This window comes from Fukomys damarensis, unplaced genomic scaffold (assembly GCF_012274545.1).
Source record: "Fukomys damarensis isolate Sample0158 unplaced genomic scaffold, DMR_v1.0_HiC HiC_scaffold_18, whole genome shotgun sequence".
In the NCBI taxonomy this organism is placed as follows: Eukaryota; Metazoa; Chordata; class Mammalia; order Rodentia; family Bathyergidae; genus Fukomys; species Fukomys damarensis.
Window position 1 is genome coordinate 35,432,842 of NW_022900930.1, and position 18,303 is coordinate 35,451,144.

General features: G+C 34.7%; 1 protein-coding gene across 1 annotated transcript in view; it reads left to right on the plus strand.

The window, feature by feature from the left end:
• The window catches only part of LOC104866035 (DExD/H-box helicase 60), an 82,936-nt gene that overhangs the window by 38,633 nt on the left and 26,000 nt on the right, over window positions 1-18,303 (plus strand). Inside the window, exons 17-25 of the mRNA XM_033765452.1 lie at window positions 210-359; window positions 2,771-2,890; window positions 4,074-4,169; window positions 7,621-7,736; window positions 8,671-8,813; window positions 8,911-9,020; window positions 15,271-15,375; window positions 15,843-15,971; window positions 17,394-17,518. Of these exons, the coding sequence (XP_033621343.1) occupies window positions 210-359; window positions 2,771-2,890; window positions 4,074-4,169; window positions 7,621-7,736; window positions 8,671-8,813; window positions 8,911-9,020; window positions 15,271-15,375; window positions 15,843-15,971; window positions 17,394-17,518 (1,094 nt within the window). The remainder of the gene's footprint in view (window positions 1-209; window positions 360-2,770; window positions 2,891-4,073; window positions 4,170-7,620; window positions 7,737-8,670; window positions 8,814-8,910; window positions 9,021-15,270; window positions 15,376-15,842; window positions 15,972-17,393; window positions 17,519-18,303) is intronic.

Genomic DNA, 18,303 nt, shown 5'->3' on the forward strand with positions numbered 1-18,303 from the left:
CAATTTTCAGATATTCAAAAGCAAATAAATTATATTCTCTGAGAGAACAACATGTGTTTTTCAGATATTTTAATTTTTTTTTCTGTGCCATGACAAATTTCAAGCATTCCATGTGGGACTCAGAAAATTATATTGGAAACGTTTAACGTATTTGCCTTGCTAATGTGTCGCTTACATTCCTGAAACGTATGATACTCTGAACCCTGCAGCGAGAACTCCTTGATGTGGTGGATAACTATGAGTCAGCAGTGATTGTCGCTCCAACATCCTCAGGCAAAACCTATGCTTCCTACTACTGCATGGAGAAAGTGCTGAAGGAGGGTGATGAAGGGGTGGTTGTGTACGTAGCACCAACAAAGGTAGCCTCAAGATCATGTAATTTGCTCTTTCCTTCTTGAACCTCCTTTAAAAATGCTGAATGTGGTCATAAAAGTCTAGTTCTCCTTTTTCTTAATCTACAATTTTTAAATTTCAATTTCAGAGTCTAAGATATCACCTGCATGGAACCATTAACAACAACAACAAAAAATCTAGTCTTTCAATCTAAGCCTTGAGCTTGATGCTTGAATTAAGAGAAGCACTCACACTTTGTTGGGCAGTGAATGAAGGGCATGGTATTGCCCCTGCAGGGCTCGCAAACTCATGCTTGATTCGCTGTTAGGCATTGGGTACTGGCTGTTTCTCAAGCCTGCTTACGTTACCAAATTTCCTTTATTTTAGTTCTGCTAAGTTTGGACTTTAAAAAAAAAACAATGATTTTTATATTTTAGGAGAAAGTTTGATTTGTGGGAAGTAAAAGTCTATGTTTTCTCATTCACAACTTTTCGTTTAATGTGGTTCCTCTACAGAAGTTTAATTGGGGCAATTGTAGACCTAATTCAGGTGTCTTCCAACTAGAATGGAGTAGATTGACTTTAGTTTTTGGAAAATGTGTGGTGTTGAGTGATTCATGATCAGCCTGCACAACAAATTGAAAGACATGATTAGTTTAAATTAGTGTTTCGTTTTTCTTGTAGCTTTGTTGTTTTTCATGATTATTAAAGCAATAACTTGCCTTAGCAGGAAGTTTATAAAATGTAAGTCTCTAAAAAATTAACAGTGGAATTGGTAAATTGAACACAGAAGATTTTGGCAAATTATTGTTTCAAAATTTAAATCCACTTTAATTCCCTCCACGAGGATGAGTATACATTGTTAAGTTTTCCAATACTTTTATTGCCATTTAATGGATTTTTGCATACTCGTAAGTGTAAATCACTCTTTTATCTTTAGATTAACATCTCTGTGATTAGTGACTTGGCTGCACTTTGGTGATGATATTTGTTTTTTTTTTATTTCATTGAGTTTATTGGTACCTTTTAGGTATACAGTACAGTTAAATTCATTATTGGGATCTTGTACCTTTACATGACAGGTCCTGGTTCTCATTTTTCCCCTTGTCCCGTAAGTGTAAATCACTCTTTTATCTTTAGATTAACATCTCTGTGATTAGTGACTTGGCTGCACTTTGGTGATGATATTTGTTTTTTTTTTATTTCATTGAGTTTATTGGTACCTTTTAGGTATACAGTACAGTTAAATTCATTATTGGGATCTTGTACCTTTACATGACAGGTCCTGGTTCTCATTTTTCCCCTTGTCCCTGCCCTCCCTTCACCCCCTCCTCTCCCCCCCATCTACAAACACTTTATCTCCATCTTTTCATTATCTCACATTTTTTTTCTTTTCCCTTATTACCCATCCCACCTTCCCTACACCTAACATTGTCAATTATCTCATTAGGATCTTATATACTATTTCAGTTTTTTACACATTGGATTTCTTTACTCAAAACGTACTTATGAACGTATCTACTCACTTTTTCTTATGGAAGCGGTTGAATATTATTAATAAATTTAAAAGTTTATATAAAACATGCTAAATCTTTTGACTAAAATGATAGCGGAACATTCTTTCATTTGTCCTTTTCTCACTTTATTATTTTAATGAGAACAACAAAAACTTTGCTTAGTCAGAACTATCAATGTTTTCATTTGTTTTTTTGTGTGTGTGTGTGCTGAAATATATGGAAATGTCCCCTCCTAATACCTCTATGATTGCATTATGTAGTGTACATCTTAGTCTAGATAGATTTTCAATTTTTTGTAGAATCAGGTGTAAGACAGATGTTCGCAGGTTTATAAATTCCACTGAGCTTGCCACTTACTTGATCCTGAACAGGATTCTCGTCATTCGTGTATACACTCAGCTTCAGGAGTCTAGGGTACATCACCAAACAGAGGAGACACAGTCTGTCTTGAGTATTCTCACTTGAACTTCATTCTTTGGTAAAATCAGTTTTTCTCTAGGTGTTGGCCATGCAAGTGTTAATTCGTTTAGGGATTTTACTTCCTGCATGAAAGCAACATTTTTTTATTATCTCTAAATATTTATTTCTATTAAGTTTAATGTTGCATTTTAGATACATTCACCATAAGAAATTTGTACCTGTACCTGATATATCTTGATTATTAAATTTGTATTACAGGTGAACTTTTACTTCTCTTTTATTTTTACTTTCAATTCAGGTTTATTAATGGGGTTCATACTCTTAGTTCAGTATCTCAAAAGGATTATTTGTTTTACACTATTTAGAAAGATGGGTAGAAGAAAGGGTTACTAAACATTCTGTATGTCTAGCATGACATACCTTTGAACAATACTGGTCTCTTGACATTTCACCTATCTATATTTTAGTACGTGACTAATGGTCTGTTTCCTTGTCAATCAGGCCCTGGTTAATCAAGTGGCAGCAACTGTTCAAAATCGTTATACCAAAAATCTTCCAAAAGGTGCATCACTATGTGGTATTTTTACAAGGGAATATCGTCACGATGCACTCAACTCTCAGGTAGAGTATGTTCTTCAATAAATTTGATATGAAATTATGTAACAGTAATTATATATCTCTTTCATTAGAAACCCCAAATCTTCACAAGTGCTTGTGAAAATATTTTCCCTGAATTTATAAAAAACAAAAAGGCTTTAGTGAAAGTGTAATTTTGTTACATTGTGAAGAGTAAGAAATAGAATTCATCTTTTTCTAAGGACTATTGCATTTTGATTTCAGATTTCAGCTATAGTTCATTACATTATGATGGTTTATAGATTCAAGACAATTGTAAGAATTCTACAAGTTATAAAAATTAACCACAGAAATTTCTAATGATAATTATTCTTTATGCAAAGCACATTTGAAGAATACTATAAAAACATGTATTAAGGATGGTATACCTTGTTAATGAAATCATAGATAGATTGCCTCATTAAAATCGCAGATCAATAATACAGAATAAGAGAAAGTGAATGCATGATCATAGACATGTAGTAGACATGGAGATATGCGACTCAAATCACCTTCTGAGGAAAGACTTGTTGCCTAGGACTGACGTGTGTGGTGAGGACAGATGCCAGTGGTCCCTGGGTTTCCTGTATCATCCATATCTTTTGACTGAGCTAAACAGTCAAACATTTGTGCAAAGGGGACCATTTGAGACAACATTCATCCACATCTTTTAGGCATACTGGCTGAAGGTCTGTCCCATCAGCAGTTTGGCCTAGTTCTCTGCCAAGTACTGCTTCCTTTGTTGATTCTTAGTAAACATAATCCAACCTGAATTCTATTGCAGAGTTAGATTTTAAAGACTCAGACCCGTGACAATGAACAGTTTCTATTTTCTAATGCTAAATGCTCACTAAAGAGAGTGATGGAGAAGATGGATGTGATTAAAGTATGCAACATGCAAGAGTGCAAATGTCACTATTTTATACACTTAATATATGCTAATATTTACAATAAGATAATTAAAATTTCAAATTTGATATTTCACCACTTGAGCTAAAAAAATGGAAGTTTTATCTCTTTCTGAGTAATACATCAGAATTTTCACATAATTAAGTCTCAGAAGTAATATTATAGTCTAATTATCAGCAGGTGCATCTAGGAACCCTTAACTCTTATCATATATAGTTTTATAACTACACTTATACCTATTACATGCTCAATATATTAGTTGACATAATATTATTTTTAGGTACTTGTTACAGTGCCTGCCTGCTTTGAAATTCTGCTGCTAGCTCCACATCGCCAACAATGGGTGAAAAGGATTCAATATGTTATATTTGATGAGGTAGGCTTGGTTTTGCTTCTCTGGGTTTATTTTCTAGTGAGCATAAACACTACAATGAAGATCTTTGGTGCTTCAGGAATCTGTCTACTGAGATTTAGATGAGAGTGGATGGTAGCTCTTCTGAGAAGTTCCCCCAGTGAATCATAATCAGTCTTTTGCCTCTCTTGCTTTGTGTGATTCTATAGGGTATGTTAGTGCAACTTTTAAACTCTATGTGAAGAGGGAACTTTCATTGGAGACAGATGTTTCAGGGTGAACAGAATTCAAATGTCATGACATATGCTTCAGTGCATAAAGATTTCAAAATCAAATCTATATTATAAGCAAAAAATTTTGAGTTCTACCAAAGTTGTCAATTACATACTATAGAATTGTCGGAATTGGAAACAGATGGAACAAATAAATTACACTTCAAGGAGGCTAATTTTTGTAGGTGTGTTTTAGGAAAACCATATGGGTCAGTGAAGTAATCCAGAGCTAGTAACTTACTTCTTTGCTTAAAGGTGAGGAAATATTTACTTAACATTGGGTAACAAAAGCCTTTCCTATACTTGTCTACAGTAAATTTACACTTTAGCATAATAGTACTAGCTATGCATCTTAGTAGCTGCACTGGAGGGATACAGGAAACAATGTTTGTATTCACTGACTTAGTACAACAAACATCAGGGTGGGTGCATGTGTGCAAAAATGTCAAAGTGGGAAATTTACCTACATAATGCTCTTTATAACTGTTTTTGCATTTCCCTGAGCATAATGAAGGTTAAAATAAACCTATAGCATTCATCTTCTATGTAAACCTGTGTTGTACCATAAAGAAATGTGGGTGTGGCTCACCGTGGCTGGGTGTGGGGAAGGCAGGAACCCATCTGCATTCATTCAGTAGATAAATGGCAAGATATGTAAAGGAACTCCAAAGAAGCACTAGGTGTTCATTTAAGAATTGACTTTAGCCATGTGAGCCAAAGTTCCTGTGACAGTGAAATGGAGCAAGAATTGACTGATACAGACACAGAGGATGAATACCTCCCTGAATCAATAACAAAGAAAACAGCAATGTTAGCACATATTTGACTAGTCAAAATGGTACAAAATTATCATGCAACCAAATAGATTGATCCAATGTTAGAACTACATCTAAAGATATAGTGAGAATTTTGACAGTGGTGAAATCTATTGGATGAAATGCCAGCACTGCTATTCAGTGTGGGAAATTGTAACAGACAAAATGCCACAAGTTGTTGGGAAATGCAAAAATAATGAAGTACAAGTAAAATATTCTATATGCAACAATAGCCAGACTCAAAAATATGTTTATTATGACACCTCACTAGCTGAACTGAAAGTATTCATAAGTCTGCTATGCATAGCAGGGCTGTCTCATAGTAATCATAGGAATGTAAAAGACTTACGGGCCTGGGATTCAGGGGTGTAGAATAAAAACAACCCTGAGGAAATTTGGTTTTCTTCAAAATTGCCTGAGGTTTGTTGACAAAACTACTTACCAAGAAGAAAAAGAAGTGATATTCTGGCTGCTATCCACTCATTGTTTGATAGTTTTATTTCAAAAGGTAAGGCAATTTGCACACTATCTGAATACATGACTATTGATGAACATCTTTCAGTATTTCATAGTCATTGTAGCTTTAGGCAGCATATGCCAAAAAAAAAACCTTCAAAATTTGGCATAAATATATATAATTTTCCAAGTGATATGTTGCAATTTCAAAATAGAGAATTGTGTAGTATAGTCTTTGGATTTCAGAAACATAACATCGGCTTCATGTATGGCAAAGAAAATCAAACTGGTATTGCTGATAGCAACATTGCACCACGATGGAGATATTGATAGGGAAACCACGACCAAACAGAAGCCTAAAACGGTAACTTTCTACAAAAAATACAAAGGCAGAGTAGATGTTGTTGATGAGTTACACAAAAAATATGATGTCACTTGAAACACAAAGTCTTGGCCAATGGTTGTGTCTTCTCAATTCTGAACATGTGTAGCATAACTAGTTTGATAGTTTACAAAGAAAATAACAGGCACAAAATACCATGGATACATTTTCTTAGAGGACTGGGACTTGAACTCATAAGAGATCATTTACAGCCCAGGACAAACAAAATGTTTCTGCCCCAGGAACCATGCAAAAAACTAGTGGAGGATGCTGGTGAACTGACAGGTGCATAGGCAAGCACAGCATCACAGAGTCCTACTACTAAAGCAGGGAAACCACAAAGACGTCAACTGTGCCCTACAAAAAGGACAGGAAAACAAAACATACGTGCTATGAGTGTAAGCCATACTTGTGCATGGCAGATGCAGTTTTCATGAGTGAAGACTGCCTTGGGTGTGACAGTGAAAGCAGAGTTGATTATTTTGGTTTGAATTTTGTTTATATTTACATTGTAGTTCATGCAAGTTTTTATTTCTGAATGTTAATTCGGATGGCTTGTTAAAATCTTTTCTTAGTCTATTTAATTTGTTTGGTTAAAAGGTATTCATTTATTTATTCAGCAGTTATTTAAAGAATGCTTCCAGAGTGTCTGGCACTGTGTCCATGCTAGGAATATCCACAACTAAGGTTACAATTGCATTGAGAAAGAAATTAAGCATGTAAGCACACACATGATCGTAAACACACACCAGTGAGTACTGCAATGGGAAAGAGTGGGCTGTCATGACTAAAATAATGACAAGGTCACAGGATAACAACTCTGGAATTGGTGGCCATAAAACTCCTTTGTGAGGAATGACATTCAAATGGATTCTATAGGTTCAGTAAGCGAAAATACTAGTATTTATTGTTGTTTTAAATTTTTATTCATAAAAGTATCTTAAGAAGAGGGAAGAATAATGTGAATGCTCTTAAATGGAATGGTGTGGTCAAGGAACAGAAAAGACTGATATGTCCAAACCATAGTAAGGAAGGGGCGGTGTGGCTCAAGATAAATCTAGATTGGCAGCAGTGGCCAAATTATGTCAGGAATCATAAATCCTATTAAGAAGGTGAAATTTTATTTCATGTGAAATGGAAAGATATGGAGGAAGTTAAATTAGGGATGTGGCTTGATAGAATTTAAGACATTACTTGGCAGTGATGTGAGGGATATAGGGTATCAAGAAAGGAAGAAGAGGCTTCTTCAAGAGGCTATTGTGTTCATGCAGCAGGATGTGATGGAGGCTTCTTTGCCAGTGGAATTGGTGAGAAATACATACGTTTGAAGTAAAGTCTTAAAACAAAGAGGAGATATTGTTGGAAGGGGAATGAGGATTTCAAGAAATCCAGTTTCCAGCTTTTCTATTGCCTGGATTTTCTGATCCATATTTAAACCTGGCATACTTAATTAATGCTAATGAGATTCTATGCATAAGAATTTTTTGTCTTATTTTCATTTTCTGTTTTTAAGTCAACTTCTTCAGCTGAGAAAGTTTTTTCTTTAACAGGTCCATTGTCTTGGTGGAGAAATAGGAGCAGAAGTCTGGGAGCATCTCCTTGTCATGATCCGATGTCCCTTTTTGGCTCTTTCGGCTACCATAAGTAACCCTGAGCATCTCACAGAGTACGATTACCTTCCAGTTTGAAATGAATGTTTCCCTGTCTTAGAAGTCTGAATTTCACCTTTCCTTTGTGGGTTTTGAAGAGTTTCATAACTGTCTGGTTAACTAATAGTTTATTTCTAGATCTTCAAGATAGTGTTTTCTAACACTTCTTTGCAGGTGCTGGCACCCTCTAGATATAATAAGGACTCCCCACCCCAGCCAGATCTTCAATTTAGTAGGAAACTTCCCCTAATATCTCAAAAAAGCTTAATAGGAAATGATGAAAATATGTTCATTTTTCTTTACCAGGAATCCAAAAATAGATAAAATAACACATTCAGCCAAGACCCTAAGATGTGTATCTCACTTAGTAGAGATGTCTAGAAATATACCAAAGCTAATTGAACATTGAAATTGAAAGCTGTTTATGATGTTTATCACTGAGGCTGATTTTTGCATAATAACAACGATTGTAACACTGAAACCTATAATATCTCTTATGTGCTAGCTACTGTTCTAAATATTTTACATATACTGTAATAATTTATTTTAAATGATAACAAACCTTATGATTTACCATTTTTCCATTACTATTATTAGACAATAGTACTTCTACTACTAGTACTACTACTACTACTACTACTATTTCTGTTTTAAAATGTGGAAAACTAGGTACAGAGAGATTAAATGTTACAAAGAAAAGCTATATCTTGCAGAATTTAGGGCGGGATTCAATCTGTCAAATTTTTTTTTTATTTTTTTTTTTTTTGGTACTGGGGATTGAACTCGGGTCCTTGCACTTGCAAGGCAGGCCACCGAACCGCTGAGCTAAATCCCCGGCCCTGTCAAATACATTTTTAAAGATACATGAATTTGTCAGTTGTCTTTCCCAAAACTAATTAATGGGAAATATTTCCATTTTCTGCCTGTATAATGTGTAAGTTTACTTTTAAGGTGGCTGCAATCAGTCAAACATTACTGGAGACAAGAAGACAGAATAATAGGAAAAAGGATGACCTCCAAAAGAAGTGCTGGCTGTCGTGCCAGTTTTTCCAAAGACTACTTGCAAATAAAGCAATCATATAAAGTCAGACTTGGTAGGTTAGATATATTCATGCAAATTTTGTCTTTGACTTTAAAGTTTTTCCCAGTCATTCTATTTCCATTAATTAGGAATGTTATGTTCAATTTTAGTGCTCTATGGAGAGAGGTACAATGATTTAGAGAAGTACATATGTTTTGTCAAACACAATGACATTTGTTTTGATCACTTTCACCCATGTGCTGCACTAACCATAGATCATGTAAGTAACAACTCTGCCATATTTGTTCTAAGTAATACAAATTGATATACTATAACTAAAAATTGCTTACTTGATACTTACCAGAATTGATGTTTTACAACTGATATTTTCTCCTTGATTTTATAAATAGCAGGAATATTCTTCCTAGTTTTATTGGTTCTTCAGTGGTATTTGGATCTACAAAGCTTAAATACTACTAAAGATTTAACCTGAATTTTAAAAATTCTATATATTTTTTCTTTTTTTTCCTCATTGAGTTTATTGGCACATTTTAGGCATACAGTGCAGTTACATTCATCATGGGGATCTTGTACCTTTACATGACAGGTCTTGGTTCTCATTTTTTCCCCTTGTCCCTGCTCTCCCTTCACCTCCTCCTCCCCTCCCACTTTACAAACACTTCATTTCCATTTTTTCATTTTATCACATTTTTTTCTTTTCCCTTATTACCTTTTCCCTACCCTTCCCACTTTCCCTAAACCTTTAGCCCCTTTCTTCCTATTTCACATTGTCAACTATCTTCTTAGGATCTTATGCACTATTATAGTTTATTCACACCAGAGAAACTATTCGGTATCTACACATGTGTGACTTATTTATTTCACTTAGGAATATGTATCCATTTTCCTATGAATTAATCTAATAAAATTCTATTTATTCTTGGACATTATTTTTGCTCATGTTTTTTCTTATCAGTCCCCTTTTCTCAATACATCAAAAACTTCATTTGAATAACACCTAGTTCCCATGAGAGTCTGATAATTATGAATCAGGTTTACAAAGAAAAACAATTCTCCTTTCTATAGCAATCACATGATATGTTGGTAGTAAATCAGACTGCAAAGACCTAAAAATTTTTCAGTTGGGATACTAGGAGGGGATATAGTAGAATTTCTTAAGTTTTTCTTGAGTATTTCTCTTCTTCACTTATTCTATTTCTATGAATAATCAATTAAAATTCCTATTGCTTATCAAAGTGACAATAGGTTAATAGCCTGTCCTCTTTCTTACACTTATGAAGTTAAATATTTTCTGTGTTTACACACAATCTTTAACATAATTCTGATAGTCCCCAATCTTTTTTTTCCTCTCATTGAGTTTATTGGTACATTTTAGGTATGCAGTACAGTTACATTCATCATTGGGCTCTTGTACCTTTACAGGACAGGTCTTTTATTTATTTATTTATTTGGTACCGGGGATTGAACTCGGGTCCTTGCGCTTGCAAGGCAGGCCACCAAACCGCTGAGCTAAATCCCGGCCCTACATGACAGGTCTTGGTTCTCCTTTCTTCCGCTTGCCCCTGCTCTCCCTTCGCCCCCTCCTCTCCTCCCCCTTTGCAAATACTTCATTTCCATTTTTTCATTTTTTCATATTTTTTCTTTTCCCTTATTAACTTTCCCCTAACCTTCCCACTATAAAGAACTCAAAACAGTTAGCCCCCCCCAAATATAAGGACTTGATTAAAAAACGGGCATCTGAAATGAACAGACATTTCTCAAAGAAGTAAAAACAGCAAGTAAATACATGAAACAATGTTCCACATCACTCGTCATTCGAGAGATGCAGATGAAAACAGCACTGAGATTCCACCTCACCCCACAAAGAATGGCTGCTATCAAGAAATTACACAATAATAAATGTTGGCGGGGTTGTGGGGAGAAAGGAACCTTTCTGCATTGTTGGTGGGAGTGCAGACTGGTGCAACCAGTATGGAAATCAATATGGAGATACCTCAAAGAGCTGGGACTAGAGGTTCCATTGGACCCAGCCATAGCTCTGCTGGGTATCTTTCCAAAAGAATTAAAAGAATCATGTCACAGTGATATATGCACACCTATGTTTATAGTGACACAGTTTATAATAGCTAAAACTTGGAAACTGATTTGCCCATCAGTTGGAAACTGGATAAAGAAGATGTGGTTTTTCTATAAAATGGAATATGACTCAGCCATAAAGAATGAGAAATTAGAATCGTTGGTAGGAAAATGGATACATATTGAGGATATACTCCTAAATGAAATAAATGTCACACACGTGTAAATACCGAATAGATTTTCTGGTGTGAAATAACTATAATAGTACATAAGATCCTAATGGTACAATAGACAATTGCATATGTTCTTAATAACTCCTTGAAAACAAATTTTATGTACAGTTCCTAACAAACTACCATATATATACTATTTCCCCATTAAATAATGATGATCTACTGAAACTGAGCACTTGCTATGTATTCTAGAAATTTTACTTATTTCACTATTTAAACCATCCCAGTTATGTGATTGATAGCCTATGACTATTTCGCTTTTACAATTGAGCAACAGAAACCTTAACAAAATCAGTGTTTTGTGCTAAGTAAACGGTGGACCAGAAAGCAACCTCCGATAGTTGATTGCACATGCTTCTCTAAGATCTGTCCAACAAAAACATGGATGAATGTGTCACTTTACAGCACTTGATATAGGTTGAATTGGCTTCTAAAGGAAATGAACAAACCTGAATGTAATTTTCCAGTAGCATTGTATGAAGGCCTTATTCTTTTGTGGCAATGACACAACCCATTTCTAAATAAAACTTAAAATACTGAGAAATTCCTCTGACTTAATTCACACTCCTACCCTAGAATATAGATAACCCAAATATAAGTAATAAAAGATCCACGCCATCTCTCTCTCCCTCCCTTCCTCCCTTCCTTCTTCCCTCCCTCTTTCCTTCTTTCTTTTCTTTTTTCCCGAAATTATTTAACATTTTATTCATTACTTGGAATTAAAAAATAGCATAGCATTTTAAAATATCTATTTTGTATCAAGTGGTTCAAGGCAGGTTGTCTTTAAGCAGCAAAGCATGTAGTAATTTAGAGCACTCACTGAAATAGTAATTTTTGTCAAATCCCTTTCCTCTACTCTCAGGAGCTATCAATGGAGTAGGTGGAAGACTGCTATAGTGTGATCTGACCCCATTTGACCTTGCAAAGTGCGAAGTGTTGTATAAATCTTCTTAAGACTTCTGCAATTCTGTGGCAGCAATGGAGGGCAAATAAATCCAAAATATTGGGCATTATTCAATATGTTTTGAAAGTTCTGTTATAGCATGTGTGGATACCGGACATTTTCTAAAGTAGCAACAATAAATATTAGGTGGATATTCCAGCTTAATGAATAATTTCTAAAAGAGTAGTATACTTCAAGTGAACATGAAAGGACTGAGTGGCAAGGAAAAACTTAATGAACTTTAGCAACAAAGAGAGCAATAAAGAGAAGAACCACCCAGCTTAGTTTTTCCTTCTACCGCTATGTTAGAAAAAATGATTTTAGAAGGGAAGGGATGGGACAGAACAGGTGAGCTGGCTTCCCTCAATCCATACATAGCTTGTCTCTGGCTGTGCGGTGTGTTGTTCGGCCTTTGTCACCAATTATCATGGCACACCGGAAAGACTCCTGACTCCTAGAGAGCTGTCATCTCCAGGAAGTCCTGGACAGACCTGCTGTCTCTTGCTGCTCAGCAGGGATCAATGCTACCACGGCCTGTGACACTGGGGTGATGTGGTTTGCAAACATAAAATCATGGTGTTCTATTGTGCTTATAAACAACAGGTGGAAATTTCTTCATTTTTTTGCCTAGAATGCTCAAGTTTTGTCAGTTCATTTGTTGTATAATAAAGAACAAAAGTTGAAATTCCCACTTATAGCCATAGAATTGTTAAATGAATTAAAAATTATAACCTGTGAATTGAAAGTTAATCAGTTACATTGGCAGAAGGCACAACAAACACCCAAAACGTATTTTGTTAGGTGGTATGTGTATTACTTAATTTAATTCTCACAAAAAATTGATATCCCAGGTAGAATTACCCTCCAGTTTAGAAAGGAGTGAAATCAGACTTTGGTAAAAGGGAAAAATAACCTCAGAATCCATTGGATATTCTGGTCACCAAACCAAAGGTCCATATTTTAAAGTTCCTGATGATTCTTAGATTTCATTTAGTTAGGCAGTATAAGTGACCACTCTCCAGTAATAAAATAACTAAATAAAATGCTAGAAATCCAAAAATATTATGTTCATTTAGAATTTTTGTTCAGTCTCGACCCAGATTGCCAGTTTTTATTACTCAAATTGGGAGATGCTAAACGATGATTTCATGCAAAAGCTTTAAAAGCATGTAAATAATTTCTTAATTTTGTTTGGTCTTACCACAGTGTGTAAGGTGAAAGTATAAATATTTCCATTTCTATATGAAAGATATTGGGACTAGCACTGAGATCTAAAATTTAAGTGTGATTATCTGACTTAAACTTTTTTGTACTTTCTGTTCTATGGAATGTCTTCATTTTGTTTTGTTTTTCTGTTGTGTTTTATATTTGGAGAGGTCCATTTTGCCAAGAATTTTAAAATTCTTTTTTTTTTCAGCTTTGAGTTTATTGGTACATTTTAGGGATACAGTACAGTTACATTCATTGTTGGGATCTTGTACCTCTACATGACAGGTCTTGATTCTCATGTTTTCCCCTTACCTCTGCCCTCCCTTCACCCCCTCCTCTCCTCCCCATCTACAAACACTTTATTTTCATCTTTTCATTCTCTCACATTCTTTTCTTTTCCCTTATTACCCTCCCCTATCCATCCCACCTTCCCTACACCTTTAGCCCCTTTCTTCCCATTTCACAATGTCAGTAATCTTATTGGGATCTTATGTATTATTGCAGATTATTCACACCAGAGAAACTGTTCGGTATTTACACATGTGTAAGTTATTTATTTCACTTAGGAGTATATCCTCAATATGTATCCATTTGAAACCTTCTCCAATTCTTTCACTTATCTACTCCTCTTATCCTAACTCAATCTAAGCCCCCATCCTAAATGGTAAAGATGCTATATTAAAATTCTTAAAATGAGTTTTGTGAGCTTATAACAGCTATTTATAATGAAATGACCTATGGTTTACTTATTTTGGAGAGATCTTCATACTGCTGCTTTTTGTGATTTAAATTTTCTAATACATCTTATTTATTTACTAGAATATATGGATTTTTTCTCTCTTGGGGGACAGGGAAATGTTATCATAGTCCATTCAGCAGGCTGTTGTGGCAAAAGCAACATAGACTGGCGCCTCTAGAAACTAGTGTCTATTTTTCACATTTCTGAAGGGTGCCAAGTTTAAGATCAAGCTTCTAGCAGATTGGAAGGTCTGAGGTGGAACCACCTTCTGGTTCATAGATGGGTCCCTCTGGCTGTATTTTCACATGGAAGAAAAGCTAAGGTAGTTCTCTGAGGTTTCTGTCATGAAAAATGTTAATACCATTTATAATAGTTCTCTCCTGACTTGACAGCTTCCATAGGCTGTCAGGTCCCAAAACCATCACACAGGGAGCTTCATTTTAAGCTGAGAATTTGAAAGGATCACAATAATTCAGGCTGTAGCAAATATTTATTAACAGGTCAATGAGAGGTTTTCGCTGGCAATTTGTAACAGTAGTGTTTGATACCAGCAGAAATGTTCAATAAAACCTTTTGAGAACAGGAACTTTTTTTCCATTAAAATTTTTCAAAAACAGAAACTTTGGCAGATATATTGAATAGATCCAAATTCCTGACATGTGGAGGTGTTTGTTACAGAGTCCTCAAGGTCATTTGAGAGACTTTGTCTTAAGGTTGACCCAGTTCCAATTTTGGAATTTAAGCAAAGAAGATTTGCCCTGTTTAGCCTTGCTTGGTACACATAAAAGTAAAGAATCCTATTTACAACTGAAACAATTTCAGATTCGGTTTCAGAGCAGAGTTGCTGTCGTCTTGTTGACAATATCCGCAAATCTTTGTTTCCCTGCACCCTACCTTGCACTATAAATGTAGTTCCTAGAAGGTGAACTTAATTAAAAGGTCTTAGGTAATAAACCAAAGCTTTTTTATGAACTTCTGGATTTCTAAAATAATTTATTAAAATTCAAATACTCTCATGGGTAGAATTGTTTCAGAGCAGAGTTGCTGTCGTCTTGTTGACAATATCCGCAAATCTTTGTTTCCCTGCACCCTACCTTGCACTATAAATGTAGTTCCTAGAAGGTGAACTTAATTAAAAGGTCTTAGGTAATAAACCAAAGCTTTTTTATGAACTTCTGGATTTCTAAAATAATTTATTAAAATTCAAATACTCTCATGGGTAGAATTTTTTATGTTTGTAGCTATGAGGCAACAAAAAAAAGATGTAAGGTGAAATGAATATCAAGATGTTTAATTTTATTTCAAACAGATTGAAAGGTACGGATTCCCTTCTGACCTTGCACTTTCACCTCGAGAAAGCATCCAGCTTTATGACACCATGTTTCAGGCCTGGAAAAGTTGGCCACAGGCCCAGGTAAATAATATTCATAGAATTAATGCTATGCTAGCAGATGGTAACAATGCTATTCTGACCTTTCAAAGCTATTAGTGGGCTCTTCAAAATAAGGTAGCCCTCAAACATTCTTCTTAAGAGGCATTAAATGATTTTTTTTTTTAATTCCTGAAAATGTTTCTTCTTTTAACTTCTGGGACACTATCGTATTTTAGTCTCCTCTTACATCTTGGTTTTCTACTGTCCTCTTTCTGTGCTAACACTTGCGCTTTCTTTCTGTCCCTATTGGTTTCTCTTTTATCTCTAACTTAGTTGGTCTTCTTCCTTTACTTTGAAGAGTTTCTGCATCTTTGTAGTTTTATGTATTAGAAGTAATAGAGAATAATAAGTTCAGCAGGCTCTGTCCTTAAGAGTTTGAATAGTTGTTTATGAGACATATATTTGAGACATTTTTGGATTTTTAGGGATTTTATGGTACTTTTTTTCAGAAACTGTGTCCAGAAAACTTCATTCATTTCAAGAATAAATTAATCATTAAAAAGGTGGATGCTAGAAAATATGAAGAGAGCTTAAAGGAAGAATTAAGAAATTGGATTAAAAATGGCCATATAGAGCAGGTAATTTTCTCATGGTTTGGCAAAGCACTATACTATCTTCATTGTTTTCTTGAGTTGAATCTGTAATACTAATTTGGATTTTATTAGTCGTCAATTTTCATTTTAGCATTTTAAATTGAATGTGAAGTTTAGTGATTCTGAGATAGAATAAAAAGAGTGAGAAATGGGTTTTCTTTGATCTTCAATGTCTCCTAAATCGTGAAGTAGAGGCTATTGGTTCCTCACAGATGTCATAACTGAGGGTCCGTTTTTGTAGGGTGACATCCTGATGGATCATCAGCATGGAAACTGGACTAACGGGAGCTATGAAGAATTTTTATTCTTTTTTCTTTTCTAGGAGTTTTTAAAAATATTTTTTTTCCCTGGTACCAGGGATTGAACTCAGGACCTTGGGCTTGTGAGGCAGGCAAGGTGCCACTGAGCTAAACACTTGGCCCTTAAAAATAATTTTTATTTCATCTTGTGGTAACTTCATTAAAAACTTATGCTGGAATCACCAGTACATTCATTTTAAGTCAGTTCTGATTTTTATATTTGTATTATTAATTTTCATAAATTGAAATTTTTGATTTTTAAAGAATGACATAAAAGTTTTCTCATGTGACTTTTCCATTGTATTTTAATTTACTCTCTTCCTATTTAGAAATATAAGGTAATTAATGTCTTAGTGGGCTTCTTACTTGCTGAGACAAAATACCAGACGCCTGCAATTTAAAGGAGCAGAGAATTATTTTGGCTCCCAGTTATAGAGGTCTCAGTCCACACATGGCAGCTGGATCTAAGGGAAAGTGGTACTGGGGAGGGAAGTGCACACCTCATGGCTGTCAGAGAGCAGAGAAGGGAGCAGCAAAGAGGGAGATATTTTTACTGTGCACCCTCCCAGGTCCCACCCCTTGTGACCTGCTTCTTCCAATCAGATTTCACCTCCTGACACGTGTCAGCATAGGGAGCCTATAATCCAATCAGTTTCCAGAAGTCCCACTTCTGACCACATGAGATATTTGGGTGAACTTCCAGATCTAGATCGTCACAATTTTTTGTAATTGCGTTTCCATTTAACAGCTTTACAAATGTATTTGGGAGTAACTTTTGTACGTGGCTTGAAACATTCGTTTTCCCCTTTCCTCTTGCCGTAGTAGAACCAGTATCAATTTGAACAGTATCAATTGATAGTCCGTCTCTTAAGTTGACTCCAGTTGTCTTAAAAATCATGTGTTACATTGCATACATTTTTGTTTTCTCGTTTAATTGCATATATTTTTTGGCTGCTTTTAGCATGTTTTTGAAAATATATACTCAGTGGTATTTTAAGGAACCACAGACACTTAGATTAGACAGCATGAAAATAGTTCAGAAAGTAGTAGCAATTTATTTGTTTGCTAGGCAATTATATTATAAATTTGTTTTTATTTAATGCTACAGGCTAAACTGGTACTGAGGATTCTTAGCCCTGATTCAGCAGTCAGTTCAGGAAATATGTTGGAGAACTTTCCACTTCTTGTTGAAAAGCTAAGGATAATGGGGAAGCTACCTGCACTATTTTTTATGTAAGTAAGTTATATAATTTGCTTTTGTTGTAAATTTATCATAATTTGTTTTTATATGAGACTTTTTTTACAGTGGAATGAGGCATATAAACCTTAGTGTTGTAATATAATGTTCATTGTTATTTTGGGGACTAACTTGTTAGTCAGTGTAAGTCTTGTTTACAATATATACCTTTCTAGTTCAAATGTTTTAAATTTTATTTAGTTTTGATATTATAGATTATCTTCTTCATTTTGGTACTCTACTTTTTGCTTCCTTTTTACTGCAAACTCTTATTATTATTACTATTATTATCATATTAATTTATTATTATTTATCTTTTTAATTTTAGTATATACCTAGCTTTTTGTGAAACAAATTACACATGCACGCACACACACACACACACACACACATATACTTACAAATATCTCTCAAAAAAATTAGATGGTCTTGTGACATCCCAGAAGATTTATTGGCAGGAAATTTTAGTATTTTTAATATATAGTGATAAGAACTGTGACCAGCAGGCACTGAAATCTTACTAAATTTTGTATGTTACAGTATACAGTAACTTAGAGTAGTTCAATTAACCCAATCTTAATAAAGTAACACAAAGTATAATTTATGTAATGAATAGTGTGGTTTATGCTGGATTAACCTTGACAGTGTATAGAGTTTGAGATCAGAAGGGAATAGTCTTAATACTTTACATAATTACAAACTATCCTCAAACCATGAATCTTCACATAAAGCCAAAGAATCTTGCTCATATGGTAAAATTTAATGGTACATGTTCACATAA